The 27910-nt window shown below is 36.8% G+C and overlaps 4 protein-coding genes and 1 pseudogene across 6 annotated transcripts; 4 read left to right on the forward strand and 1 right to left on the reverse strand.

The window, feature by feature from the left end:
* The first annotated feature begins 7 nt into the window (after window positions 1-7).
* On the forward strand, window positions 8-2009 carry LOC148171245 (juvenile hormone esterase-like). 2 transcript variants are annotated; one of them, XM_088040875.1, is made up of 6 exons: window positions 11-210; window positions 256-396; window positions 445-978; window positions 1026-1343; window positions 1395-1542; window positions 1586-2009. In XM_088040875.1, exons 1-6 carry the CDS (start codon window positions 76-78, stop codon window positions 1891-1893), a joined length of 1584 nt encoding a protein of 527 aa, XP_087897001.1. In that variant the 5' UTR covers window positions 11-75; the 3' UTR covers window positions 1894-2009. The 2 variants fall into 2 exon arrangements, with proteins under 2 accessions (XP_087896999.1, XP_087897001.1); XM_088040873.1 differs by having other exon boundaries at window positions 8-210; window positions 1026-1542.
* Window positions 2010-3164: 1155 nt separating this feature from the next.
* On the forward strand, window positions 3165-5162 carry LOC148171246 (juvenile hormone esterase-like; annotated as a pseudogene). The gene is made up of 5 exons (XR_015770428.1): window positions 3165-3370; window positions 3416-4138; window positions 4186-4503; window positions 4552-4699; window positions 4744-5162. The product of XR_015770428.1 is annotated as a juvenile hormone esterase-like (transcript).
* A 2814-nt stretch (window positions 5163-7976) lies between these two features.
* Window positions 7977-9912, forward strand: LOC148171247 (juvenile hormone esterase-like). The gene is made up of 6 exons (XM_088041522.1): window positions 7977-8189; window positions 8238-8538; window positions 8584-8954; window positions 8999-9301; window positions 9352-9499; window positions 9545-9912. Exons 1-6 carry the CDS (start codon window positions 8055-8057, stop codon window positions 9853-9855), a joined length of 1569 nt encoding a protein of 522 aa, XP_087897648.1. The 5' UTR covers window positions 7977-8054; the 3' UTR covers window positions 9856-9912.
* A 22-nt stretch (window positions 9913-9934) lies between these two features.
* Window positions 9935-11928, forward strand: LOC148171248 (juvenile hormone esterase-like). The gene is made up of 6 exons (XM_088041523.1): window positions 9935-10173; window positions 10218-10506; window positions 10549-10919; window positions 10971-11300; window positions 11348-11495; window positions 11542-11928. The coding sequence occupies exons 1-6, from the start codon at window positions 10039-10041 to the stop codon at window positions 11775-11777; spliced, it is 1509 nt and encodes a 502-aa protein (XP_087897649.1). The 5' UTR covers window positions 9935-10038; the 3' UTR covers window positions 11778-11928.
* On the reverse strand, window positions 11847-26445 carry Cht7 (chitinase 7). Its single transcript, XM_088041521.1, has 9 exons — window positions 26281-26445; window positions 16657-16744; window positions 14926-15519; window positions 14119-14791; window positions 13869-14071; window positions 13008-13669; window positions 12651-12959; window positions 12405-12606; window positions 11847-12356 (listed from the first exon to the last, which is right to left on the reverse strand). Exons 1-9 carry the CDS (start codon window positions 26281-26283, stop codon window positions 12142-12144), a joined length of 2949 nt encoding a protein of 982 aa, XP_087897647.1. The 5' UTR covers window positions 26284-26445; the 3' UTR covers window positions 11847-12141.
* Window positions 26446-27910: the final 1465 nt, after the last annotated feature.

Raw genomic sequence — 27910 nt, forward strand, 5'->3', positions numbered from 1 at the left:
AAATACCGATAAATTTCTTTATAAATACAGAAGCTTATTGTTTATTCTTATAGTAATTTATGTGTTGTTTTAAAAATGTCTCAACCTGAAGTTACCATTGATCAGGGAACTCTGCGAGGTTCCACCGACAAAGACATACGAGGTAATTCTTTTTTCAAGTTTCAAGGTATTCCATATGCGAAACCTCCAATTGGAGAGCTGCGATTTAAGGTAAAATTCCAAGATTTCGACAAAGGTTTGTTAATTTTATTGTAGCCACCTGTTCCTGCTGGAAAGTGGATTGGAGTTTTCGACGCGACTAAAGAAAGTGATGTTTGTTACGCTCCTGATCCCCTTAGAAGTTTTCAAATTTCTGGAAGCGAGAACTGTCTCGCTTTAAATGTTTATACAAAAACGGTACGACCGACTCTCATATTAAAAGAACCTAATAGTTTTTATATTTAGTTACCTAAAAGTAGTACCGATCTTCGACCAGTGCTTGTCTGGGTGCATGGAGGAGGATTCCTTTATGGTTCCGGCAGCGAAGACCTCTACGGTCCTCACTTTCTGCTCACTGAAGATGTCGTTCTGGTTACTTTCAATTACAGGCTTGGACTCTTCGGTTTTGTAAGTTTCGACGATCCAACACTTGGAATACCAGGAAATGCCGGAATGAAAGATCAAGTCTTGGCATTGAAATGGGTCCAAGCAAACATCCACAAGTTTGGTGGTAACTCCAACAATGTTACAATTTTCGGAGAAAGCGCCGGAGGTGTGTCCGTACATCTTTTGGTACTTTCTCCAATGACCAAAGGGCTTTTCCATCGAGCTATTGCTCAGAGTGGATGTGCTCTAAACCCGTTGGTCCTAGGAGTGAAGGGCTCCAAGCATATCGCGAAAGTACTAGGGATAGAAGGTGTCGATGACAAAACCGTCTACGAAACTCTAATGAAAAAGTCGAAAGAAGAAATTTTAGAAATACAGATACAGTTGAATGATGTAAGCAAAAACTGTTGCCTTTGTCTCTTAGTATCTTCATTTTGTAGAAATTGGTACCGAGGGAGCAACGACCCGTTAGTGTGGTTATTGAGCATAATTCGAAAGAACCATTCTTAGATGATGACCCTTTAAATATTATAAAGTCTGGGAGATTCAATCAAGTACCATTTATGATGGGTTACACTTCAAGTGAAGGATTGTGCTTCGAAATTTTCAAAAATCCGAAGGAACAGAATTTACCAGAACAACTGTATGAAAACTGTGTCCCGTGGTTTTTTGGGTACGAAGGTGGCAGTACCGAAGCTAAAAACGTCGCTCACAAAATCAAGAAGTTTTATGGCGAGTTTAAAAACGGCCAAATCGATGTAAATGCGGTACATACCATCAATGTAACTTATTTTAAAATATGTTTGCAGCTTCTGACAGATTGTCATTTCCTTTTCGGCATGTACACAGCACTAGTTACACAGTTAAAAACTGCTAAATCTCCAATTTTTCTCTACAAAATGACTGTAGAAACAAATTTAAACTTCTTCAAAAAACTCATCAATACCGATGTTCCAGGTACGAGAAAATTACACTTCTTCCAACCACTTCCTTCTTTTAGGTGTTTCTCATTGTGACGATATTGGTTATCTTTTCACTCATTTCGCTACTCCAAAAATTCAGCCTGGAAGCATTGAAGATGTCTCTCTAACTCGGTTTGTTAAGTTGTGGACCAACTTTGCAAAATTTGGAAATCCAACGCCTAAAAAGAGCGAATTGAATGTGACGTGGAACCCGGTCAGTGGTACCAATCTTGATTATTTGGAAATTGGAGAAAATTTGACGTTAAAGTCAAATCCGGATTCCGAAAGGATCAACTTTTGGAAATCGCTTTTCTTAGAGAGTCCTGCTGGAAAAAGCAGCAATTGAACGTTTGAAAAAAAAAATGTTGAGTCAGATTTTGAGGTTTTTATCATATAAAAACCTTTTTTAAAATTTGGTAAGATATAATGTATGTACTTAATAAAATAATTAAAATGACTGTAGATGCAGTTTTTCTGTTGAACCCGTCTATCAAAAAATGTAAAATTGTTTCAACAATAAAATTAAATTAATTTAAATAAATGAAATTAAATTCAGTATAGGTAAATAAAAGCTTTCTTGTTTTAGATACAACAAAAAGACTAAGAAAACGACTTTTAGGTGGGATATTTTTGAAGAATGATTAGTTAATTCTTTTTATATTATTTTTAATGTTTGATTAAGTTTTACTAATGCGGGGTATTATTTCACTTGTTACAAATTGATAAAACCCCAAATGAAAATATAAAAAAGTCTATTTTGATATTGAAAATTTCAAACCATTTCTAGAAGTAAGAATGCAAATGTGGTGCTTTTTTAATATTATAATTATGTATTACATTACAAAAACAACGAAAACATTTACTTATTTAAACAAGTGTTTTTTAATAAATAGTTACAAATATTTTGCATTCAACGTCAATATTTTTTAAAAATAAAAAATATTATGATAGGCTGATAATAAATTTATAAATAAATACATACGTAATTCTGGTGAAGACAATAAAAAAAATATGCAACAAACAATACATTGAAACATGTTGTTTTAATCTAACAAGCGAAATAAACAATAAAATTCCAGAAATACTATTTTACCGACTAATTCAAGTTCCTAAAATGAGTGTTTTTCGGACTCAATTCAAAAAAATTGCCATCAAACTAATAAGACATAAGTTTGACTCAACAAATTTATTTAATCTATTAAAGCGTAATTTTTTTATAATTAACCATTCGCAGCAAGAAATTTGAATGTGTTTTGGAAGCTTTAATAAAAATATGCTGTTGATACAGGATACACGTACCTAAAAGGTTTTTGCGGATTTAGCTGCTATTTAAAAGTCGGCTATAGCAACGATTAGTCCGCAAAAACTCTGTTTTAAAGACTTGTAACAAAAATAGCTATTAAAATACTTAGAATGCACAAACGGTTAAAAACTAGTCAAGAACTTTAAAAAAATCTTTAAATCGACAGAAGTTAAATAGATAGAAGTTAGGTCATAGTGTAAACGTCTTCAAAACAATTATAATCACAATGAGTTCTCCATAAACATCTTTTTATAGCCATGGACAGAGATAACCGCATACTTACATAACATTTAATTTATTGATACCCTCAAAATACCGATAAATTTCTTTATAAATACAGAAGCTTATTGTTTGTTCTTATAGTAATTTATGTGTTGTTTTAAAAATGTCTCAACCTGAAGTTACCATCGATCAGGGAACTCTGCGAGGTTCCACCGACAAAGACATACGAGGTAATTCTTTTTTCAAGTTTCAAGGTATTCCATATGCGAAACCTCCAATTGGAGAGCTGCGATTTAAGGTAAAATTCCAAGATTTCGACAGAGTTTTGTTAATTTCGTTGTAGCCACCCGTTCCTGCTGGAAAGTGGAGTGGAGTTTTCGACGCGACTAAAGAAAGTGATGTTTGTTACGCCCCTGATCCCCTTAGAAGTTTTCAAATTTCTGGAAGCGAGAACTGTCTCGCTTTAAATGTTTATACAAAAACGGTACGACCGACTTTCATATTAAAAGAACCTAACAGTTTTTATGTTTAGTTACCTAAAAGTAGTTCCGATCTTCGACCAGTGCTAGTCTGGGTGCATGGAGGAGGATTCCTTTATGGTTCCGGCAGCGAAGACCTCTACGGTCCTCACTTTTTGCTCACCGAAGATGTCGTTTTGGTCACGTTCAATTACCGGCTTGGACTCTTCGGGTTTGTCAGTTTCGACGATCAAACTCTTGGAATTCCTGGAAATTCCGGGATGAAAGACCAAGTTTTGGCGTTAAAATGGGTGCAAGCCAACATCCACAAGTTTGGTGGTAACCCCAGCAATGTTACAATTTTTGGAGAAAGTGCCGGAGGCGCTTCTGTACATCTTTTAGTACTTTCTCCGATGACCAAAGGGCTTTTCCATCGAGCTATTTCTCAGAGTGGATGTGCCCTAAACCCATGGGTCGTTGGAATAAGAGGCGCCAAACACATCGCGAAAGTGTTAGGAATAGAAGGTGCCGATGACAAAACCGTCTACGACACTCTAATGAAGAAGTCGAAAGAAGAAATCTTAGAAATACAGACACAGTTGAACGATGTAAGAAAAAATTATTGCCTTCATCGTCGCATAACTTTATTTTGTAGAAATTGGTACCAAGTCAACAAAGACCCGTTAGTGTGGTCATTGAGCACAACTCAAAAGAACCATTTTTGGATGATGAACCCTTGAATATTATAAAGTCTGGAAGATTCAATCAAGTACCATTTATGATGGGATACACTTCAAGTGAAGGATTGTGCTTCGAAATTTTCAAAAACCCAAACGAACCAATTTTATTAGAACATCTGTATGAAAATTGCGTTCCGTGGTTCTTTGGGTACAAAATTGGAAGTTCCGAAGCTAAAAACGTCGCTGACAAAATCAAGAAGTTTTATGGCGAGTCTAAAAACGGCCAAATTGATGTTAGTCCAGTACCACTAATTTAACGTCTATTAAAAATGTATTTGTAGCTTTTGACAGATTGTCAATTCCTCTTCGGCATCTACACAGCACTAGTAACTCAGTTGAAAACTTCTAAATTTCCCATTTTCTTCTACAAAATGACTGTAGAGACAAATCTGAACTTCTTCAAGAAACTCATCAATACTGATGTCCCAGGTACGAAAAAAATTACAGTTCTATCAACCTCTTTGTTCTTTTAGGTGTTTCTCACTGTGACGATATTGGTTACCTTTTTACTCATTTTGCTTCTCCAAAAATTCAACCTGGAAGCATTGAAGATGTTTCTCTAACCCGATTTGTTAAGTTGTGGACCAACTTTGCGAAATTTGGAAATCCAACGCCTAACAAGAGCGAATTGAATGTGACATGGAACCCGATCAGTGGTTCCAATCTCGATTACTTAGAAATTGGAGAAAATTTGGCGGTGAAGTCGAATCCGGATTCCGAAAGGATCAACTTTTGGAAATCGCTTTTCCTGGAGAGTCCTGCTGGAAAAGGCAGCAATTAAACATTTAAAAAAAATGATGAGGCAGATTTTGTCGTGTTTATAATTATTGGAAAATATAAAAAAACTGGTTCAAGTTTGGTGGAATATATTTAATAAAATAATTAAAATGACTATGATTTTTTTATTTCACCTGTCTATAGAAAAATGAAAAATTGTTTTAGTAATAAATTTAATACTTAAATGTTCACAAATCACAAAAATGCACAGTAAGAACTGATAATAAATAAGAGTTTGCGAAAGCACAGGCAAATTATTTAAGAATATCAGTGTCTACAAATGGTTGTAAACACGTTACATACTATACTTTTTCTACGACCTTATTGCGAGTTATTAAATTTGTCAGAAGCGCCGCAAAATTTGTAGAGTAATTTCGTAATATTAAATACGATGTAATTTTGATAAATTAATACTTCTGAGAATTAACGATTTTAGAAATAAACCTTTATCAGTTTTGAAATTAAATTTTTATTTAGAAACTTCGATACAAATTGTGAAATTATTTTATCCGACATTTCCTGATTTAAAAATATAAGATAGATTAAAAATATGTAGTAATAAAATAATAGTACGTAACTGTACTGTTTCTCAGAAATTACTAAGTACTTAATAAAATACACGACAGGTGCTGAAGTTTTTTGTGTTTTGCTTTTTCAATTTTTTGTACCTTAAAACCACGAATAGAGTAAAGAGATACTTTTCGCGCAAGTTCTTGCTAACTATTTAGACTTTGCAATAAATACTGCAAGTTTTTGTCGCAGAAGTCTGGTGAGTTCTGGCTTTTGCAATTTCTCACAGACGCGTTTACGGAGATCTCATTTACTATTTACTATTTTTGGGTCGTGGATTGACTCTACTAAATTGCAAAATTGTAGATCAAAAAACTCTAATTTTAGAAACGTTTATTTTGAAGTCCAAGCAAAAATTTCAGACTGCCTTCAGTAAAATTTGTAATTTTGATAATTTTAGAGCTACAGCTTTGAAATTTGTGTAAGTTACTATTTTTGAGTCGTGTATTAACACTACAAAATTTCAAAATTTTAAAGCAAGGAACTCAAATTTTAGAAATTTTGAATAAATGACACTTTTTTGAGCAAGATTCAATTAGCTAAGAAATCTATCCAATAAACAATAGTTTTGGACATCTAGCCAATGAATCATAAGAAGTTACGGTCGAATTGGTTACTCGGGTGCGTTTTTTATTATAAAAACTTCTTTGATAAAGAGAATGTCACCAAATCGCTTGAATTCTTTTTTTGGTTTTAATCCGATTTCCCAATCAAATTCTTCATTTTGTTCTGAGGAAAGGGTGGATCTTTAAATACAAATTTTTAAAAAGTGTCTCTTTTGCTCTAAAAGTTTGTAATTTGGCACGATTAATAAGCACGTTAAAAGTAGTAACCATGGCAAATTTAGTTACTGTAGCAGTAAAAATAACAAAATTTACTGTTTTTTTATATCTTCAAAATTTACAATAATAAAAGCATGGTATTTAAAAAGCACCCAAAAAAAACACAAAATTTATATCAAATCTAAGCACCAATAATAAATAAAAAAATATGAAAGAATAGACCGCAAAAAATATATTTTTTAGAAATTTTTCATCTGAAAAGTGTCGAAATGAGTCTACCAATAAGTCACCAAAATAAATGAATTTCTGAAATGTTAACTTAAATGTTGTGGAGCGGAAGACAGATTTTAGAAATTTCTTTTGCAATTTCTCATAGACCCGTTTACACTAGCAACAAGGAGATCTTATAATTCTAAATATTGAATTTAGTTTACTACCCTGGGCAACATGGCTTAGATCGAAACGTGTTCGAATTTCGACTACTTTAGTAGTGCTAAATTTTATCACAAAAAAAAATTGAAGAAAAGTATTGTAAATTTGTTGTAATTGTAAATTTAAGTTAACATTTACACAGTATATCATTCTCTGTAATTTTTGGAACACCTGTATAATAAATTTGTATCTATTGTTTAACATGAATTGCAAGACTGTGAGTCGGCTTGGTATTCGCGTTTACCAAAAGTGTTTCTTTCAGGGGTAGTTTTTGCTCTCAGTTTGCGCTCCAAGAAGAAAATAGTTTGGGCAGTTCTGTAAGGTAAGCGTGAGCGGCTCTTCATCAATCGTCGCGCATTTTTATCTACATTTTTGCAGAGATAAGAGTTTTACATAGATATAAAAATTGTTTAAAATTTCTAATGAAATATTTATTTCTAAAGTTATATTGCATCTTTGATAATAATGTTTTTTAGATATTCTTAGTCATGATGCCAACTTGACATCTAAAATTTATTTTTTTTTATAATGTAACATAAGTTGTTCTAGAAATCTACTGAAATTTAAATTGTTTTATCGCTCTAAATTTTGTGTTATATTTCTTACATTCTCTTACATTTTATTTTAAAATCATCTTTATGTTTCTTCTTAGAGTTTACTTTAATAGCTACAAATACTGTCCGTAATTAGTAATTACTAATTAGCATCAAAATTAAGAGATTTGTCGATGTAAGATTTATATGCAAAGTTGAATATTTAAATTTGTCTGTTAAGTGGCAATAATTGTTTTTAGACTTCATCCCGCTCATTAAAAAATGAAATGTGTTCTAATTTCCACGTGTTAATTAAAACCGCAAACTCACGTTTGTTTCTATTTAAAAATTAAACAAAGATCTAAATTAGCATGATGACAAATAACAATAAAAATTCGGCGCAGCGGAAAATCCACAAACCTTGAACTTACAATCACTTTTATTATTCACCTCAGTATATTTATTTAGTCTTGTTCTTAATTTCCTAGGAACACAGATAATAAAAAAGGTGGACACGTGTCTCTAATCTGCAGCATTACAAAAAAAATGATAATATTATTACGCATATTAAGATAAACAAGATTTATTATCAGACAAGCAGTACTGTCATATCGATACAATATTTTTAATTGAATCACTCGGAACGTAAAGTACAGTTTTAGATAACGAGCGCCAGTGTCAAGGTCTACGATGGCTCAACCCGAAGTTACAGTGGAAGAAGGAGTTCTTCGTGGCTCCATCGCGACGGATCTTCGAGGAGAGAACTTTTACAAGTTCCAGGGAATTCCGTACGCGAAGCCACCGGTCAACGAGTTGAGGTTTAAGGTTGGTGCAATCTTGATAAGCGAACAGATGGTGTTATGTCTTATTTAGGCTCCACAACCTCCTGACAAGTGGAATGGTGTTCTTGACGCCACCAAGCACAGAGATATTTGCTACCATAAAGATCCTCTGAAGAAGTGGGCGACTGCAGGAAGCGAAGACTGTCTTTTTCTCAATGTCTACACCAAGCAGCTTCCGGGCGATGGTGCCCAAAAACCACGTCCAGTTCTCTTCTGGATACACGGAGGAGGATTCTTCTTTGGCTCCGGAAACGAAGAACTTTACGGCCCGGATTTCTTGATAACCGAAGACGTGGTGGTAGTCACTATTAACTACCGCTTGGGACTTTTTGGTACGTTGGTCTAAAACCTTCGGAAAAACTTGACTGAGTTTGCAGGATTCTTAAGTTTGGAAGACTCGTCTCTGGGAATTTCTGGAAATGCAGGTCTTAAGGACCAAGTCATGGCCTTGAAATGGGTACAAAAGAACATCAGTCACTTTGGAGGAGACCCCACCAACGTGACAATCTTCGGAGAAAGTGCAGGTGCTGCTTCCGTCCATTTGGTCGTTCTTTCACCTTTAGCAAAAGGATTGTTCCATCGAGCCATTCTTCAAAGTGGCTGTGCCATCAACCCGTGGGCTCAAGGAACCAAAAGCACGCAAGTTCTATCAAAAGTACTTGAAGAAACCGACGAGGAAACTCTCTATAAGATTCTCATGGAAAAATCCACTAAGGAAGTCCTGGAGATTCAAGACAAGATGCTCCTGGTAATACCGCCCCAGTTTGGTACTTTACTTTGACTTTATTTCAGTACTCTCCTCCGAGTCAACCACGGCCTTTCGGTTTCGTCGTCGAGAAAAAGTCTCCAGGTGCGTTTCTAGATGAAGACCCGTTGAAACTCATGAGTTCGGGGCGGTACAACCATGTACCGCTTATGGTAGGATACACGACTGCTGAAGCACTGATTTTCGAGCTCTTTAGTAAAGGCCCACCGACTGTGCATGAGTTGGTGCCGTGGAATTTGGGTTACAACGACGAAGAAATTGTACCAATAGCTAAGAAAGTCGAACAGTACTACAAGTCAGATGGAGATGAATACACGAGAAAAATTAATGTAACGACCACTTTAAACGATTTTCTTTGCATGCAGAACTCTCCTTGCAGGTCATGTCAGACGCTCACTTTATCTATGGTCTCCAGGTGACTATATTAACACACCTGAAGACTTCCACAACACCTATTTATCTATACAAAATGTCTATAGAAACAGAGTTGAATTTCTTCAAGAAATTTCTCCAAATCAAAGTTCCAGGTAACTTTAAAAGAACCAAGGAGTTGTTCTAAGGGGGTGTTGTAGGTGTTTCCCATCTCGACGACGTGGGGTACTTGTTCAAGCACGCATTGACCCCAGAAATAATCCCAGACAGTATTGAAGACATCTCTTTGCGTCGCTTCGTCAGACTCTGGACCAACTTCGCAAAGTGTGCGAATCCAACACCCGACGCCAACGACGCTTTGCTGCAGACGCAATGGCCGACAGTGGGGCCCAATCTTAACTTTCTAGAAATCGGGAAAGATTTAGTTGTGTCCTCAAGTCCGGACGCCGAGAGGATAAGTTTTTGGAGGCGACTTTACGCCGAAAGTCCCGCAGCACAAGAAACCGCATAATTTAACTTAAAATTCTTGTGTAGTATTAAAATATTAAATAAAACTCTACGTGGGGACTCTCTGAATTTTATTTCTGTTGTTGGCCAACCGAAGCCGCTAGATATTAATGTGAACACATTAAACGAAGGTCAGCCACTTAAAATAGTCTCAAGTCCCACTCATATTATCGGTATCAGTACCGAAATGACTGAACCGCTGGTTACAATAAACCAAGGTCTCCTCCGTGGTAAGATAGCAACGGATGCTGCAGGTGCCCCGTTTTTTAAATTCCATGGGATTCCGTACGCGATGCCCCCGCTTGGGGCCCTCACTTTCAAGGTATGCGAGCTCAACACTTTAACATTGTTTACATGAAGTTGTAGGCGCCTCTTGAACCAGAGCCGTGGTCGGGGGTTCTTGACGCCACCAAAGAAAGAGATATTTGTTACTCCAGAGACCCCTTAAACAACGAAACAGTCTCAGGGAGTGAAAACTGTCTCTTTTTAAACGTTTTCACGAAGGAGCTATCAGAGAAGAAACTACCAGTTATGGTTTGGATTCACGGCGGTGGTTACATCTTTGGCTCCGGAAACGAAGACTTTTATGGACCCGAGTTGTTGATAACCGGAGGCGTGGTGTTGGTCACCATCAACTACCGCCTCGGGATTTTAGGTGAGTTTCAACACTACTTCTTCGTTTTCACAACAATTTCAGGTTTTGTTAGTTTTGAAGACCCGGCTTTAGATGTACCAGGAAACGCAGGGTTGAAAGACCAAGTTCTTGCTTTGAAATGGGTGCAGGATAACATTAGCCACTTTGGTGGTGACCCCAACAACATCACAATCTTTGGAGAGAGTGCTGGTGGCTCTTCTGTCCATCTACTTATGTTATCTCCACAAGCCCGAGGTCTTTTTCACAAAGCTATCCTACAAAGTGGATGCGCTTTAAATCCATGGGTCGAAGGAACGAGAGGTTCTAAACATCTAGCAGCTGCTTTGGACCTCCACGACGACAAAACTATTTACGAGACTTTGATGAAGAAGTCGGTGGAAGAGATTCTGGAGTTGCAGGAAAAAATCGGAGAAGTAAGACAACCACAAAAGAGAACTAACAACTAACCCAATTTTCTTTTTTAGGGGGAATTCGGTGAGCTCAGATCTTTTGGTTTTGTGGTTGAGAAGAACTCGAAGGAACCCTTTCTGGACAAAAAACCCATCGACCTTCTTCGCACGGGAGAATTCAGTAAGGTTCCGTTGATGATCGGAGTCACGTCAAGCGAAGGAATGATTTTTGAGTTCCACAAGAAACCAGGCGAACCAGACATGGTACCTCTAGAAACTACCATTCCTTGGTTCTTCGGCTATGAAAATGGTACTCCTGAGAAGAGAGCCGCGGCCGAGAAAATCCAAAAGTTCTACTTCGATGGCGAAGAGTACTCCAAAAAGTGGCTCAGTAGAAAATACGATGTTAGTAGTGTTAGATTTCAAGAAGTTGAAATGAGACTCAGTTTTAGCTCTTCTCCGACAGTCAATTTTTTTACGGCATCTACATTAGCACGCTGTGTCATCTTCAACACTCAACCACCCCTGCGTATTTATACAGGGTGTCTATAGAAACTGAATTGAACTTCTTGAAAAAGATTCTTAAGATTGAAGTCCCGGGTGAGCTCCGCTGGTGGAAGAGTCACGGTTTTAACAGTTTTTTCAGGAGTGTGTCACTGTGATGAATTTGGATATTTATTTAAGATGGCGGGGAGCCCGGAAGTACGTCCTGGAAGCATAGAAGATATTTCCATAAAACGGTTCGTTCAGCTGTGGACGAACTTTGCAAAGACCGGAAATCCGACTCCGACAACCGATGAGTTGGTGAAGATTCTTTGGAAACCTGTTGGAGGGTCCAACTTGCAGTTTCTGGATATTGGAAAAGAGTTGACGGTGTCGTGAGAAGAGAAGAGAATGAGAGAAGTCGTGAAACTGTTGTGTTTTCTTTCGTTCCGATAAAAATAACAAGACTTAAGAGTTTATTTAGTGTATTTACAGTTATCTAAACTTACAATATCTTAACAATATACAGAAGTATACCATACAAAAATAACTAGTCTATTATGCATAATTTATAAATATATAAAATAGATAGTTAAATAATCGATAAAACAATTTAAAATGATCCGTTAGAGTGCAAAAAAAACTGTCTTTTCCTATGGCAGTTTCACAATCAAAGAATCTCTCAGTCGATGGCAGTAACATAATCACTTAATCAAAAATTTCCACCTAATACTACTTCCAAATTATTTACAAATCGCTTCAATTATCTTCTAGTCGGAGGTGCTACCGTGTGCTGCATACATCCCTCGACGTTTTCAGGCCAATCACAGACATTCTGGTCAGGATTAAAAACAAGATTTGATGGACAAGGCATGTGATGTTTCCTTTCTCCTTCACACATGTAATACATTCGACAATCCGCTTTATCAGGATGGTAACTAATATGTCCATCTTCTTCATCACACGTTACTTCATTGGCTGAAAACATCGAAATTACAACAAGAAGATTTTAATAACCAAACTCACGATCTTTAGTCGTGTATTGTCCTGAAGAAATCGAGGTTTCGTAAGGCCCGTCGAATTCGAGTTTCACTTTATAACCATCGAGTTCTTGACGCATGGCGTTGATGAGCGGGTATTTACCACTGCCGCAAGAACCACGGAAGTCGTCCATGTCGACGGACCAAATCATGATACCGCCGAAGCCTTCTTCTTTCAACCAAGCCATCTACAAGAAGAAATTAGAACGAGTACGTCTAAACCGATCGGTACCTTTGTCTTCAGACTTCTTTCGTCGTCAAAACCAACCCATTGGTTCTCGCGGTACGCAAAAGGAACTTGTTGTTCGTTGTCCCAAACAAGAGTCGTGTTGTCTTCGTGCAAGAAGTCGCAGACTTCGTAAAAGCTCATAAAACCGGCTTCTGAGGTATATTTTCCTGGAGTACCACCTCCACTAGCTGGGGCTCCAATGTCGAATTGGGTGGTGTTGACAAGCTCAAAGCTGCGACCATAAGTGGGCATTCCAATCATGAGTTTTTCTTTGGGGGCTCCTTGTTTTACCCATTCGCGAGCGGAATAGTCCTGTTGAAAAAAATGAGTCCGTGCTTTGTTAAAAGTGACTGTACTTACCACTGTGAGTTTCTTCTGGTAGCTGGTGGCGCTCTCCAACGGGAATAAGGGGGAGTTGTGCCCCACTGTCCTCTCCCATTGCCCGTGGAAGTCGTACGTCATCACGTTAATAAAATCGAGGTACTTCGCAATTTCTGGGACGTCGTACCCAGCAGCGATGGCTTCAAACGACGCTGGTACCGCCGCCGTTAGCAACAACCTCGGTTGACCACTCGTCTTGGCTTCACCCTCAAAAGCAACCCTCAGTTCTTTCAGTAAGTTAACGTAAGCGGCTCTGTCGTCGGCTCCACGAGGATATTCCCAATCGACATCAAGACCGTTGAATTGGAACTCGCGCAAGAAGTCAATGGCGTCGTACACAAACTGGTTCATGCGGAAGACATTACTAGTCAGTTCTTTGAAAGGAGTGGAGCCAAAAGCCCATCCACCGATGGCAAGAAGTACTTTCAAATCGGGGTTCTTGTCGCGAAGAGCCACCACTCTGTCGTACATATCCGGGTCTTTGTCGCTAGCTTCAGCGAGTTTATGCTCTTTAAGAGTAGCGAAAGCGTAGATAATGTGGGTGCAAAGGTTAGCGTTGATGTCTTCAGGAGTGAATTTACCAGCGCCGGGTCGTTTCGCCGACCAACTTGTCATGTAGCAGAAGATCTGCGGCGGACGCACTGAAAAAATTATGTTCAGTAGCTTAAAAGTGGTCACGTTTCAACCTGTCTCTCATACATTTAACCTACTTATTACGTAACTTTAAAAAACGCCCGGGGCTGTCGTCTCGGTAATCGAATATCCCGTCACTCGCTGCTTATTTTTTACACGTGTTATTTTCTTTCAAAGTCGTCGACATTTACGTAACTTGCTACATACCTTTTTTGCTAATAGCCGCTGAATTTTTCAAGAGTAGTTTTTTCGTTGGTTTCCTAACTCTGTTAAGTACTTCCTGGGCTGAAATTTTGACCGGAGCCGGTTTCTCGATAACATCTTCGTCTTCGACTTCAACAGCGCCGGCAATAGCCTGCCAGTCCACGTCTTTGGCGTTTTTACCACGGGAAATACCTCGGAGCTCTTCTCTGAAGAATAAATGTTAGTTTGGGGTTTTTCAAAAAAAGAGCAGTACCTCATAGCTCCGATCAGCGGGAATTTAACTTCTCCTCCACAGACGGTACCGGTGAAGTCGTCCATGTCGATGGTCCACACCATGGCGCCCGCAAAACCGTTGTCTTTAACCCACTTCATTTTATGCCTTATGGACTTTTCGTCATCAAAACCAATCCATTGGTCTCCATGGACGGCGTATGGTACCTTCATTTCGTCATCCCAGATGTACGTGGCACCATTTTGAAGCATCTGACAGATTTCATAATACGCCAAAAAGCCTGATTCTTTGGTGTAAGTTCCTTCTTTTCCTCCACCACTTGCAGGAGCATGAACTCCAAACTTCGCAGTGTTGGACAAAGTGAAGGATCGCCCATAAGTCGGCATTCCGATGACCAATTTTTCTTTAGGAGCGCCAAGTTTTACCCATAAGTTTGCAGCATGCTCCACGTTGAGCTGCTTCTGGTACTGACTGTCACTACTAGGTGAGTACAATGGAGCATTGTGCCCAGTTTCCCGTTCCCATTTACCGTGGAAATCGTACGCCATCAAGTTAATAAAGTCCAAGTAAGTACCAACTGCTGGGACATCGTACCCCGCTTTGATATTATCAGGACCTACAGGGACAGCAGCAGAGAGGAGGAGAGCCGGTTTCTTGATTTCTTGGGCTTCGGCTTCGAAAGCTTCGCGAAGTTCTGGAAAAAAGGCAATTTGTCGATTTTCTTTATAAATGTAGGTCGCTGCTAAAGACCGCCTACGCTTGATGAGCGCTTGATTTAATTACTGTTATTGTTAAAGTTAACAAGTAGAACGCTTCTTCGGTACTTACCTTTGAGCAACAGAACGTAATTCTTCTTATCATCGGAGCCTTTCGGATACTCCCAATCGATATCCAAGCCGTCAAAACCTCTGTCCCTTAAGAAGGGAATGGCACTGTAGATAAAAGTCTGTCTTGCGTACCTCGTCGACGCCATGTCTTTGAACTTCTGAGTACCAAACGACCACCCTCCAATAGCCAGCAACGTCTTCAAGTTAGAATTCGCCTTCTTCATCTTCTGTATTCTTTCATACAACCCAACTTTCCCATCTTTAGTTTCATCGTTACTTTCAAACGACGACAATTTCCCCTTTTTCAACCACCCAAAAGCGAAGATGATGTGAGTGCAAAGATCCGGAATGATGTCTTCGGGGGTAAATTTCCCAATTTTAACACGATACTGCGACCAATTGGTGTAATAACAAACAACTTTGTAACCATCTTTGTCCTTCTTCGAAGTGGTTGATAAAGCATTGTCCGATTTGCGATGATTAGGACGAGATCGTAACCGGAATCTGTTGACGCTAGGAGCGACTTCTTGGTCTTTGGACGCTGAGACGCTTTGAGAGGCGGTTTTAAGGGGGCGTCGGAGTCGTCGACGCGTCGCTGAAAGTAAAATCTAATGTGAATAAAAAGTATAAGGCGGTTATTTTTCACACGAAAAGAAACTTTCATTTTTATCCTTGAGGTGTCGTTCAACGGTAAACAATTTGTTGGAATGTGGACAATACGTTGGTGATTAATGAGTAAGGAAGCAATCGTCTCAAAGTTATTTTCACGATCTTAGAAATTGGCGAATTAGTAGAGCAAAGCAAAATCGGAAATTTGAATTGATTTGAATTTACGCGCCGGTCAGGGATGTGTGTTCAGTGTTACCAAAATCACTTTGATTGTCACGGGGTGCTTGAATGAACACGCCATTGGACCGTTCAATGTGTGCGAGAGAAATGCAAGATATTAGGGAATTTACTGTGGGTGGTAGTCCCGCCACCGCACGCCATTTTAGCTTTTGAAAAAATTTGGTTTGTGCTTGTGTTCTTATTGTGAATACCTAATTATGAAGCAAGAAAATTCCTTGAGGAAGAGCTTTCGGGCCCAAGGATACCATCAGGTAAGTTGCAGAATTAAGTTAATTAGGACGGATAATGATTTGGGAAAACGCAATAAGCGGCACGTTTTTTTTCCAAAATCTCTAATTTTTCTGATGATGGTGGCGTTACTGGTGAAACGCGTCAGTATTGTTGTTCAGTAGGTGAGGAATAAGAACTTGTGTTGGTGAAATATGAGCTAGAAACAAAATTGCAGGTTATGTTAAAATATGCGTTTTTAAACCATCGCCAACTTCTTTAATATTTGAAGACGCGTTTCCTCTGTTTCCGTAAGTGGGCCTTGGAAATATTCGCACTTTGGGTAGATAAATCGAAAACTCTTGGCGATAAAATTACAAATTAATCAAAATCAGAAACAAAGTCGAATTGACGACAGTAGATGGCGCCACTACGAAACAATTTTCAGGAACAAGCTCTAAGCTCCAAGCCTTCTTTGGCATGGCTGTTAGAAGCGCAGGCAAAGTTTTAAACTCAAAAAGGAGATTCGAACGAAGAAGACATCTTCATAGGTCCACCAGTAAGTTGAAGTCGCTGGCGCTGGATGAAATGACTTCTCCATCAAGATAAAAGAAGCTAAAGGATAACCTTGGAAACGTAGGACGTTTGGTGAACATTTACAGAAGGGCACCCTTACCTCTTTCAGCTGAAGAGATCTGAATCAGCAGTAGCACAGCAAGACAGACGAAGATGATCGTCCGAAGTTTGCAGCGAGGTCGTGGTATCTGAAAGAAGAACTTCCATGAGTATGTTACAGGTCGACGAACCTACTTCCGATCTTTCTCTTATTCTATTCGGCAATTAGGTGTTTTATTGCTACTTTTGACTTTCGTTTTTGATTAGTTTATTACCTTGTCCCATGTATCAATACAACGTTTTGTGAAACGAAGAAAGTACAACTAACCTTCTGTACAGTGTTAAAAAGCTATAATTAGTAGGTGTTGTCAAAACGTTAACATTGTGTGAGATTGGCATTGCGGAAAAATAAATAGAGAAACGGTTGTAAATGTTGTTTCAAGGTGCACAGTGAGCTGAGCCAATCTTATCGGCAGTGACATAATATGCAAGAATGGACCTTGGATGGTATCGATGCTGCTTGAGAAAAGGACACTGTTATCAAACAATAATATAAACATCAAAAACGAAGAGTGTAGGCGTGTACGTAAGGAATTCAATGGAAAAAATCTGGTCAACAAGGTGGACGTTCCCTTAACAGTTTATGTAAATGACAAAAAAATTGCTCCTTGAACTGTCTTTCAACTTGTTGCCAAACTGGTGCCATAATTTTTATTTTTTGTCAAAACGTTTCTTTCAGCCTTCATCAACAACGGAAGATCGTGCCTAACGCTTTCATAAGATGACCCCTGCAATTAGTAATAATCACTTGAAAAATCACGACCCGCAATTAATCGCACGAAGCATCAAATTTATGGCTAACAATAAGCTTTTCCTGTTTACAGTATAGTTTCTCTTAATTTTTCGCACTTTCACAGTGACATCTATTTGTGCACTAGAAAAACCGTAGAAATTTAGCAAAAATTTCAAGGTCGGTCGGATTTGGGTTCTTATGTAAGAAAGAAAGGTTTAGAAACTATATTTTTGCAGACGCGCTTAATTGTACAAGTCAAAGCTTTTAGAATTCGCGAATTCTTCGCATTTTTACCTAATCACTACATTTGTTACTTAACAAGACATTTCGGGTACTTAAGTAACAGACCGGACTTTCACTGAGGGATTTTCTTACTGCAGATTTCTTCAAGTGCATTTTCTAGGGGAAATAGAGCGTGGTGGTGATCTAGATCCAGAGAAGAATATGCGAATACAGTGGAATCCCGCTATAACGATACACCAAATAAAATTTAGGTTTTACGCTCTCCGATCTGAACTTCAAAATGCTCGTTATAAAGGGTTAAAACTACAAAAAAAAATGTCGGTGACTTAAAATTCTCTCGTAATATCCGAATTATAACAGGGTTACACTGTACAAGGTTTATGGCAAGGTAAATTTTGTTAATTTATTCTGTCCAAATGTCGACGAAAATGTTAAATATCAGATTTGGAATCGTAAAAGAAAAATCCACGCGGATTCGGATGTGGGTTTGAAAGGTTAGTATACAATGCGACTCAACAAAAAAAATACTGGATCAGACACGCCCAAACACGATTTATTACATTTATTATTACAGTCACTTGTGAGCAGGAATTAATTAGAGCGAATGTTTGAGTGAAATTGTCATAACATGCCTTTAAAGCGAAATAGAATTAAACCGTTCAGAAATAAATCAAATATTTATAATCCACATCCATATTTTATAATTTCACTTCATCCGCTTCTTCGTTTGATAAAATATTTGCGTGTTTGGGAATCCGGCGTTTCTCCTCTACATAATTTCCGCCTAAAATCCTCGTAATCTGTCAGAATTAGGGCCGTGATCTTTGCATTAATTGCGGCATTTCGAAGAGGTATTTTCGACGGAAATTGCGGTTTGTAAATGAAGATGATAGGTCGTAAAACGACAATTATGAGAATGAAGTGAAATTATGTCGTTCATTAGTAAGAGATTAAAATTCTTCAAACGGAAGCCATTCAATTTGTTTAATTAAAGAAAAAAAAGAAATATTTAACTTACTCCAGGGGCTTTGAAAAAATTATTATGAGATTGGTAACCTTGCATATCAATACGCGCGTTTGGGGTTATGTTTTTATTAAATTTATTCATTGGAACCTACCAATTTGTGTGTCTTAATAAATTTTTAATCAACAATTTAAAGTCTCTTAAAATTATCTCTCTGGGCACTCGTAGATAACTCTAAATATTGTATTCAATTATACCGCGTCTACCAGTGCTCCAGGAACTTCTTTTATTAAATTTAGTAGTAATTTAAAAATAATTACAGTATTTTTCCGAAGGTTAAATCCCATTAAAAAAGTGTCCAAGAAACCCAATCGCCGATTATCGCTTTGATCAAATACTCAACCTTTCACTTCTTCTCATTTGCACATTAGACAAATATTAACTGAAGAGATAAGCAGTGATAAGTGTGTAATTACCGAAACTTAGCGAATCGCTAACCTTTCACTACTTAAACACGGAAAACCAATTTTTAATTATCGACAGCAGACAACATTAATTACTGAACTGGAAATGAATGAAGCCTTGCGTAATTTCGCTGTCTAATCTCAAAATCCGATCAATTCTTGTAAAAATTCCGCCGCGTATTTCACAATCTTCGTTAATGACCACTGAATATTAACCTCCTCGCATGAATCACAATTTGCAAAGGCGCTGAAACTTTCACGGCGTGAAAAAACCTCAAAGACGAGTGAAATTTCCATTGTAATTGACGGACCGAAATTGGTAAGTCACACGCCGCCACTGTTTCATCTATGATAAGAGAAAGTTATCTCGAAAAAAAATTATGATGATTAGGATGCGAAACGGTGATTCTTGACTTCCGGTGGTGACTTGTACAGTCTTGAACTGAAATAATGTACTGGTTAAGCAAGTGGTCTACCGAGCCGCACCTTTTGATATAGTTGTTAACCTTCTCAAGTAGCTGAAGGGGACTATTGTGCGATTGTTGAGCTAATTACTCTATAAAATATGGATAGAGTACGGGCGGAGTGGTTTTTATGAAGGTTCCAAAATGGAAAAGGTTTTGCTAAAACTGGAGAAAAAGGACACTGTGTTATTGGTTCAGTTTTGGTCTGCTGGGCGAAATTGTGGTTGACAGTTTTTCTGATTTGTGGTCGACGGTTTTTATTCTAAACTTTATACATTCTGACTAATAATAAAATATAAGCATTTGTGCGGAAAAATTTGACAATTTGCACCAAAATTCTGGTTCTCAAATTAACATATTTAGGATTTTTTTATTCAAAAGACCAATCAAACGACAATCTTTCTGGGTAACTTGTCAAAAACATTATTTAAAAAAGTTTTTTACAAATCTCTCTAGCAAATATCGCTTTTACCCTCGTCTCACTATTTAATTAAATTAGAATTTATATTGAATTTTGGCGTTAAATTATATTATTTAAATATCGAACAACTTGGAAAATCAGTGTCAAGGTGACAAGTGGTTCAAATGTGATCACAACTCATTTCAATACAAATAAATTTTTCGAGAATTGTTTTGCAATATTGGCCACTGCTGATTTCATTCCGATCTGTGCGATCATTGCAAACTTTCCGTAAACTTTCAAAGCACACTTCTGCGCCGGATGTTTCCAAAATTCATCGTTAAAACATCAGGAAACTTTCTAGAGGAACTTAAAAACAGAATCTTTGAGTTCCATCTGTGCACATTTCCTTTTACTTATCAGCAATAAATCAATTGTACATTTCTTTCCCAATTGGTGAGTTTCCAAGGCAAATCACTCCAGTGAGACAGAAAATTGGCACTAATGAACGCGAAATATGAATAGTCCACTGGTTGAACACATTTTGCTTTGTCAATCAAGCGTTAAGTTCGATTCGGTGTAGTTTTACGTTTTATTATAATTACAGTGAAACTTTTTGTAAGTTTTTCACGAAATCGCGAAAAGATTTCGATGAATGCTATCAACCTAGTGACCTGGAAACTGTCAAGTTGGTTCTAGCCTCTTTAGAAGGATGCGGTTGATGCAACTTATTCGTGACGTTATTATCGTGTCTTTTGCATAATTGCACGAGGCAAACAGTAGAAAGCAGCGAATAGGGACTTGTTTGAAGTTTGGGTTTAGACATGCACAATTTGTTGTGCATAAAGGGCTGTTATGTCACCGATCGTGCAACGAACGTATTCAAATGCATTACGTAAAACTTTAATTTGATTTAATTTATGACATGTTGAGAGTGGATTTATTGGTACTTTTACTTTTTTCGGCACTTTTTCGACTCGGTCTTTATGAAATTAATTAATAGAAGCGGCAGGTTTTACGTAATTTGCAAATGTCAAGGTTAATTGGTGAGATTTCTTTTCGGGACGATGTAAAGGATTTTCTTGACTTCAGTGGTGGCTTGATTTTGCGCAATTGTTTTTAATGAGCTTCCGGTCCGAACATCCTGGCGAAGTGATAGAATAACAATATGTGAATGCTGTACCATTACGAAAGACTGCTGTTGACTTTTAATTGGTTTACAGGAGTTCTTGGAGTGGCCGTCATTAGCGGCGGTGAAAAAGAAACGGTCATTGGACAGGTTTTTATTATTTTACTGAGCTGCCAAAATTTCCATGCTTATGGTTCCTTCACAATAGTTCTTGAAAATGAAAAATTTGACATATATTTGGCAAATAACACCTCAAGGTTTTCCAGATAATAAATCCTCATTTTATCTCCATATTTGCCAACATACATTTATTTCCCTTACGACCCAGACTAGCCACCCACTGCCTGATTTTATTCACTTTTCCATCATTTTGTCACTAAATTGCGGAAAATTTGTTTACATTTATGCAGCAAAATTTACAACATTGTGCAAAAAATGCAACAGAATTTTAATCCTTCCATCTAAATCCTTGGATTTTTTTTCTTGTACTATTTAAAATTCTTTGAATCATCCAGCGAATATTTACATTCTCTTTCAATCTGCATCATTTGTCATACTTGGATTTTGAACTCGAATGTTCGATATTTTCAAGCGAATTTTTGAAATTTTTGCATTACTTCTAAACATTTTAGAGAATTATATTTTTTTTCTCTTCGAATTCCCACTTCTCCGAATATTTCAGTCAATTTCTTTAGATAAAATTCTTCAGATTTTTTAGGATCTACTTTTCAGGCGTTTTAAATTATTTAGATTAAATAAACTTGTCTTTACCTTTTTCGATCCTTTTAGATTCCTCAGTTTTTTGAAATACTTGAGTTTTTGCTTTTCTGGATATTTTTTAAGTTTAAGCTTAAATTTCTTCACTTCCTTGGATTTTTCGATTTCTTCAGATTCTTTCAATTTTTAGGTTTTTTTTTTAATTCTTAAAGTACTTTTTAATTACATACTTGTTAACTTCCAAATTTTAATTTAGTTTATACGCCTCCGTCATTTTTCCTGGCATTTGTGACACTCATTTGTGGCCTTTTTTTCTAGGCATGTAGAATAGTTTTATTTTACTAGTTGACATCACTGCATTAATGTCAGTTGCGTCAATTCGTGTGCCTTTGTGAAGGCTAATGACCTTCGAAAATAATAAAGATAAACTGATTGAGTAAAAAAGGCAAAAATTTACAGAATCGCGGAATGCTGACAATTGAAACTTCAATTGTTCGATTTGAATGCGGTGCTACCAACCCATTTCTATTTCAATTTCCCTAAATGTGTGAATGACGTTTCAAATTAAAGCCAGAAATAACCATTGATTGTGTGCCTGAAAAATGTTTTGGAAATTGAAATGCCAAAAGAACATTTTCCACACTAGTGAAACAAATAACTATTTTATTGTTTGTTTACATATCATGAAGATACATAAAATGACTAAGTCAAAAGAAATTAAGAAAAATATCAAAAACGTGATTAATTTCTGTTAGAAATGTGCAATTTGCATAGAATGCAAGAAGCCATAATTAGTATCATCTCTTCAACTCGTCCTTAAACTGCACTTAAAAACGCGGGAAGCTTTGAATAATTCATCATGTCAACGATACGTCAATTTTCTTCAGCGCTCTTTCATTACAGGCCTTAACATTGTATGGTAATCTGCTGATTTTTCTTTCAATTGCATCTCCTTGACACGCTTTCGGTGATTTTCAAATTTGAAACTTCTTGTAATTAAATTTTGATCTTCATTGTCCTAAACCTTTTACTATACGAAATGGTGCATTGAATCCGTTTTTATTCAAAAGAAAGTGGTGAAAACGCAGGTGAGAAAAAACATGAGAATTTTGCGTTGATAACGTTTAATTAGAATATTCACTCTTCACATTGTTGTTTTTCATGTTTGAGATAAATTAGTTGAAAGTGCGGCATTGCTCCAGATTTTGAAAGGCCTTGCTTAATTAGCGAAGCTTTGATTTTACGATGTCGATAATAACGAGGGAGCAAAGGAATTTGCTTTTGTAGGCTCTTTTCATAATTCGAGAATGCTTCACTTAGACGAAAGATTTCTGCACTCAGCACTCAAAAAATTAAACAAGCGCACTGACGTTAATTACAATAATTATTGCCCTCAAACTGACAATCAATTCTCATTGCATCAACTTGAAAGAGAAGATTCAGTATGAAAATAATTAACGTCCATAACGGGCAGTATTGTTCGTACCGGTGGGAAACTGAATTGAATAACTGAAATGAAATCTAAATTCTTCAGTCGTGGACGCTCGCAGTGATCACGTTGAAACCACTTGTCCTTCTTTTCGGCCGGAGCCGCTCCGTCTCTCGTGGCCGTTTCATGACTAGAAACAGTCGTTAATTTGACAGAATTTGAAAATAAAAATTGCGTTGCTAAATCCTTTCTTTTCGCTCTTTCACAAGTCAAGCTACCGTAACTATTCAATAACTCAGTCGGTATTCACATGGAAGCGGTGTGTAATGACATTTATCGAACAATAAGACGTAAAATGTACATTCAAATGGATTTTACGAGCAAACCGGCACAATAAAACCCATAATTTCCCTACATCATCTTGACACAGTTTCTACAATGATATACAGAGTGTTACACTTAGGCACGGAGTGTATCATACAATTACATAACTTGTACTGGAGGTTCGGCTATAGAGAAATTACAATGAGAAAGTAAGTACGTGGAAATATCCTCTGTTAATATTTGCAATTTCAAGTGGATATTTTCTAATTATTATCAACGTCGGTTACGACACGTTTATATAACCTGGAAGTGGTACCACAACTCATTTAATGACTGCCCAAATTTCTATCTTTCTTTCCATTTCTATTTTTAATTGTTTGACGACCTTCAGTCCGTTACATTTTATTTTAAGAAGTGTTTGTCAACTCTTCTTCGTTTAAATCCTTGAGCTTTCATGAATTTTATCAGGTTAGTAGGATCGTTGCCAGTTTCATTATTCTAAGATTGTCGGGATAAGTAAAGTTTCCATTCCAATGAGTTACACGAGCTGAATTTGTGGGCGGAAATGACATTGAGATTGAAAATTTTCTAGAGTTTTAGAGCAGTGATAAATATGTAACGAGTAGCTTCGGATGTGAGGGAAATAGTGGATGTGCTGAGAATGGAGTGTAATGAAAATTTGTTTGGACGGATATTACTGAATTTCATTGCTAGAGTAGAGTCTAACAAAATGGAGAAAATACGGACCGCCGGAAATCTGAACAAATCTAGCTCCAGAAATGCTAGGAATGTCGAAATTTCAAGAATTAAAATTCAGAAAGTATCGTACAAAATACAAAGAAAAACAAAAAATTATTATTGACATACTTCTCCGAGAACAACTCTAATGGTACAAAATCTCTAAAAGCTTTAACCGTGAATAGTACAATAGTAGGTATATTAAACTACAAGTGTCATAAAAGGCTTGGCTCGCTTAGGGAATTTGAAGTTTCCATTCAGGGACATTTTTCTAGAACGGTAAAGTTGGTGAAACGTCATTCAAGTGTCAACTGTTCTCAAATGATGTTTACTATTAGATGAATCTTTTAGTGTTGACAAGCAATTGTCAGGAGTGCCCACTCACAAACCAATGCTTAAAAGAGTTTTTTATAGCATCACAAATAATAGAAAAATAATGTCATAATGCAACTCTTTAAGCACCAAATAGAAAAAAAATTGTAGAAATGAGGAATGTATAGCATCCCAAAAACAAATAATGATTAATCCAATAAAATCAAATATTCTATCCAGAGAATCTAAATATTAAATTTAATATTTATACTAATGCTAAAGTATGCATAGTTTGTTTTGAATATGAATGATCGTATTTTAATAAATTACACTTATAAATTTCAAAATTGAAAAGTTGGTAAGTAATAATAAACTATAAAAACATAAATAGAAATTGCAGAATGAAATAAATAACTCAATAAAAAACATTTAACTAAAAAAAGTAGAAATAGTAAAATTGAAATGAAAGTTTTTGAACAGAATTTGTGAAGCAGGTAGTGCAGAGTAATCCATTGAATTATTTATCTAGCCGTCTGCCATATCTTACGAACGTGTGTCTGAACTTGACGTATAAACCTTAAGCAATTGACTGATGTTAGGAAATGACAGATATCTAAACATACGTTCACAAAGTAACAGCCGACAAGATAAATAATTCAGTTGACCATCCAGGAAAACTAAATAGTCAATTACACAGTAAATTAACCAAAATTTATTAAATTAGAGATGAAATTTAGAATGTAAAAGATCACCGTTTTTCTAGAATTTTTATTAAACTTTACAGAAATAATGCTCAAAGTTTACGGAATATACTTTTACTTTTAAGGACTCTTATGAATTTGAAGACAAAACTAAGTTTTGCAACACAATTAAGAATCACGAAAAAAGAAGACAACAAAATTGGAAATAAATTAGAACTATAGAAATATAAACTCGTGGAATGCAGATCGAATTTTTTCCACCAAAAATTCACAAGCTACACTTTTACTTCCGCTGTAATTACCGGACTAAATCACCAATTCCTTTAATATGTAGATAATTGCTTCGATTAAAATCGAAATCCAATTATACATAACCCATTTATGGTGGCCGGACCTCGTATTACACCCATTTTTAACCGGTCAGCTTTACGTTATACTTTAGAACCGAACAAATTGTGTTCTATATTCAAGAAAGTGAGACCTGGAGGACAGGTTACAGGTTCACCTTGTTACGTACAACAATATTCAGGAAATAAGTGAAATATGTAAATGACTTACACAGAATAACGATTAAGAGCGGACATTCTTATTTCTAAGTTCTAGAAGCGGAGACAGCGATAAAAAGTATTGGCCATAAAAACAAACCGCTGTCGGAACTCCTTTCAAGACTGACCTTAATAAAGCTTTGATAGTGGAAATTTGAAAATTTGCAATAAAAATAAAAGTGCAACCTAATTACGCTTGAAAAGCAACAATTTTGATTGCACCGTGAACTAATCTAGATATTATATACAGAGTGATTTGAATATGCACGGTAGCGCACTACTCTTGCAACACATACTTGCTTGCTTAACACTTCTTATATCATTCTCCTACTGTCACAATAATTTTTTAATTTTTTTATCACGTTTAATTTACAGTAGAAGTTGATTGAACGTAACAGTTACTATTTTTCCATAGTAGCCAATTGCCACTCTCTATTACGACACTTATGTTAAGAAACTCACCATTTTTTCAATACAAAACCAAAAATGTCCAAAGTTTCGTCCACTGCACTCTATAAACCTCACCAAGTAGGGCACTTCACACAACACTCATGTAAACATCAACTCTTCACAACGCGCTAGAATTCGAAACCAACTCACTGCGTTAAACTGCCACTCTGAATTCAAACAGTGTATGAATTTCGCTCGATAAGGCCCCTACCAATAGCCCCCCATCTCTGTCTTGCCCCCCTTAAAAAGCTACCTCTGTTTCTTTTCACGACGAACATATAGCACACAATTCGAAAGTTATGAATCGGTGTCTTTGTTTGACACACTTTGAAGGTAGTTTTGTCTCGCTCGCTGAAGGACTGTACCTTTCTTTTCCTAGTTTCGGGGTGAAAATTCAAAAAGGGCCCAAACTCACATTTCCGGTGAAAGGGAAAAAATTTCGATTTCCTTAGTCGAGGTCTTCGCCTTGGTCAGTCTCGGTGCTGATTGTGGCCTTTAGTGGAGTTCCAAAATTTTTAATTAGAGGAAGGTTGAGTGTTGCATCATGGTAACGATGGATTTCCGGAGACTTGCTCGATTGTTTGGCGAGGAAACAATCAAGCTTGTAATTGCGATTTACTCGGATAATGGAGTGAACTAGAACTAGCAGAGTGCTAAAACTTTGCCGTTGGTAGCCCTGCGTCAAAATTCTCAAGCCTTGTAGTTGACGAGTGGTTACTTTCTTAGATTCCAAAAAACACTATTTTACTATTATATTTGAACTTAATTATGAATAATAAAGTGGTACCGGTTCAAGCAAAACTAATCAATCCGCTTATTATTTAACAGCGCGGTAGTACCAACCAAACCAATAAAAATATCCATCCTGTCATTCCACCAAAAATAAATCAACTTTGATTTCCTTATCAAGTCTAATCCACTAACATGCTATTTGCATTCGTAACCCAGATCTAAATTGAATTAACTTTCTTTTTCTTCTCTTTTCCCAAACCATCAAGCTCGTCACACTTTTTTTTTCTTTTGATTATACACACGTGCTGATAAAATTACATAACAAGTACCGTTACGGCTATTAAAATGCATAGAAGTCAAGACAAAATCAAAGCATTTCGTAACTCCGTTTAGAATTTCAAATTCCCGACATCCCGAAATGAATTTTGTTGGCATTTCCAATGTCGATTCGCCTTTATCTAAACACATATAAATCCGAGCGAATTTAATGACGTCGCCTCAAGCCATTCAAATATCTTACAATCCAGTTCTTGTATTTTCGCTTTCCAACAAGTTCGTTTTTACTAGATGTGACCCAGTGAAGGGGGCAAAAAAGCGGAAATTGGCCGAAGAATGATGGTTAAAATTGCTGTGGTCGCTGGAATGGCCAAAAAGACAAAGAGCTTTGGGAAAATGGTAGTTTAACCTTCACACTAATTGGATCTGTTGATGAAGAACAAATATTCACATTAAGCTCGAAATGTCAAGACGGAGAAGTACTTCAATCGTCGTAAAACTCGATTAAGATTAATGTCGGATTTAGATAAAAATAAGTGCATCACATCCGTTTGATCGGAGGAAATTTGAGCTAACGAAGGAATCTATGTCAGCTGTCGAGGCAAAAACGAAAACAGATTTTCGTGCACTTAAT

This window comes from Gnatocerus cornutus, chromosome 7 (assembly GCF_029298725.1).
Source record: "Gnatocerus cornutus isolate USDA-ARS CGAHR chromosome 7, icGnaCorn1.1, whole genome shotgun sequence".
Taxonomy (NCBI): domain Eukaryota; kingdom Metazoa; phylum Arthropoda; class Insecta; order Coleoptera; family Tenebrionidae; genus Gnatocerus; species Gnatocerus cornutus.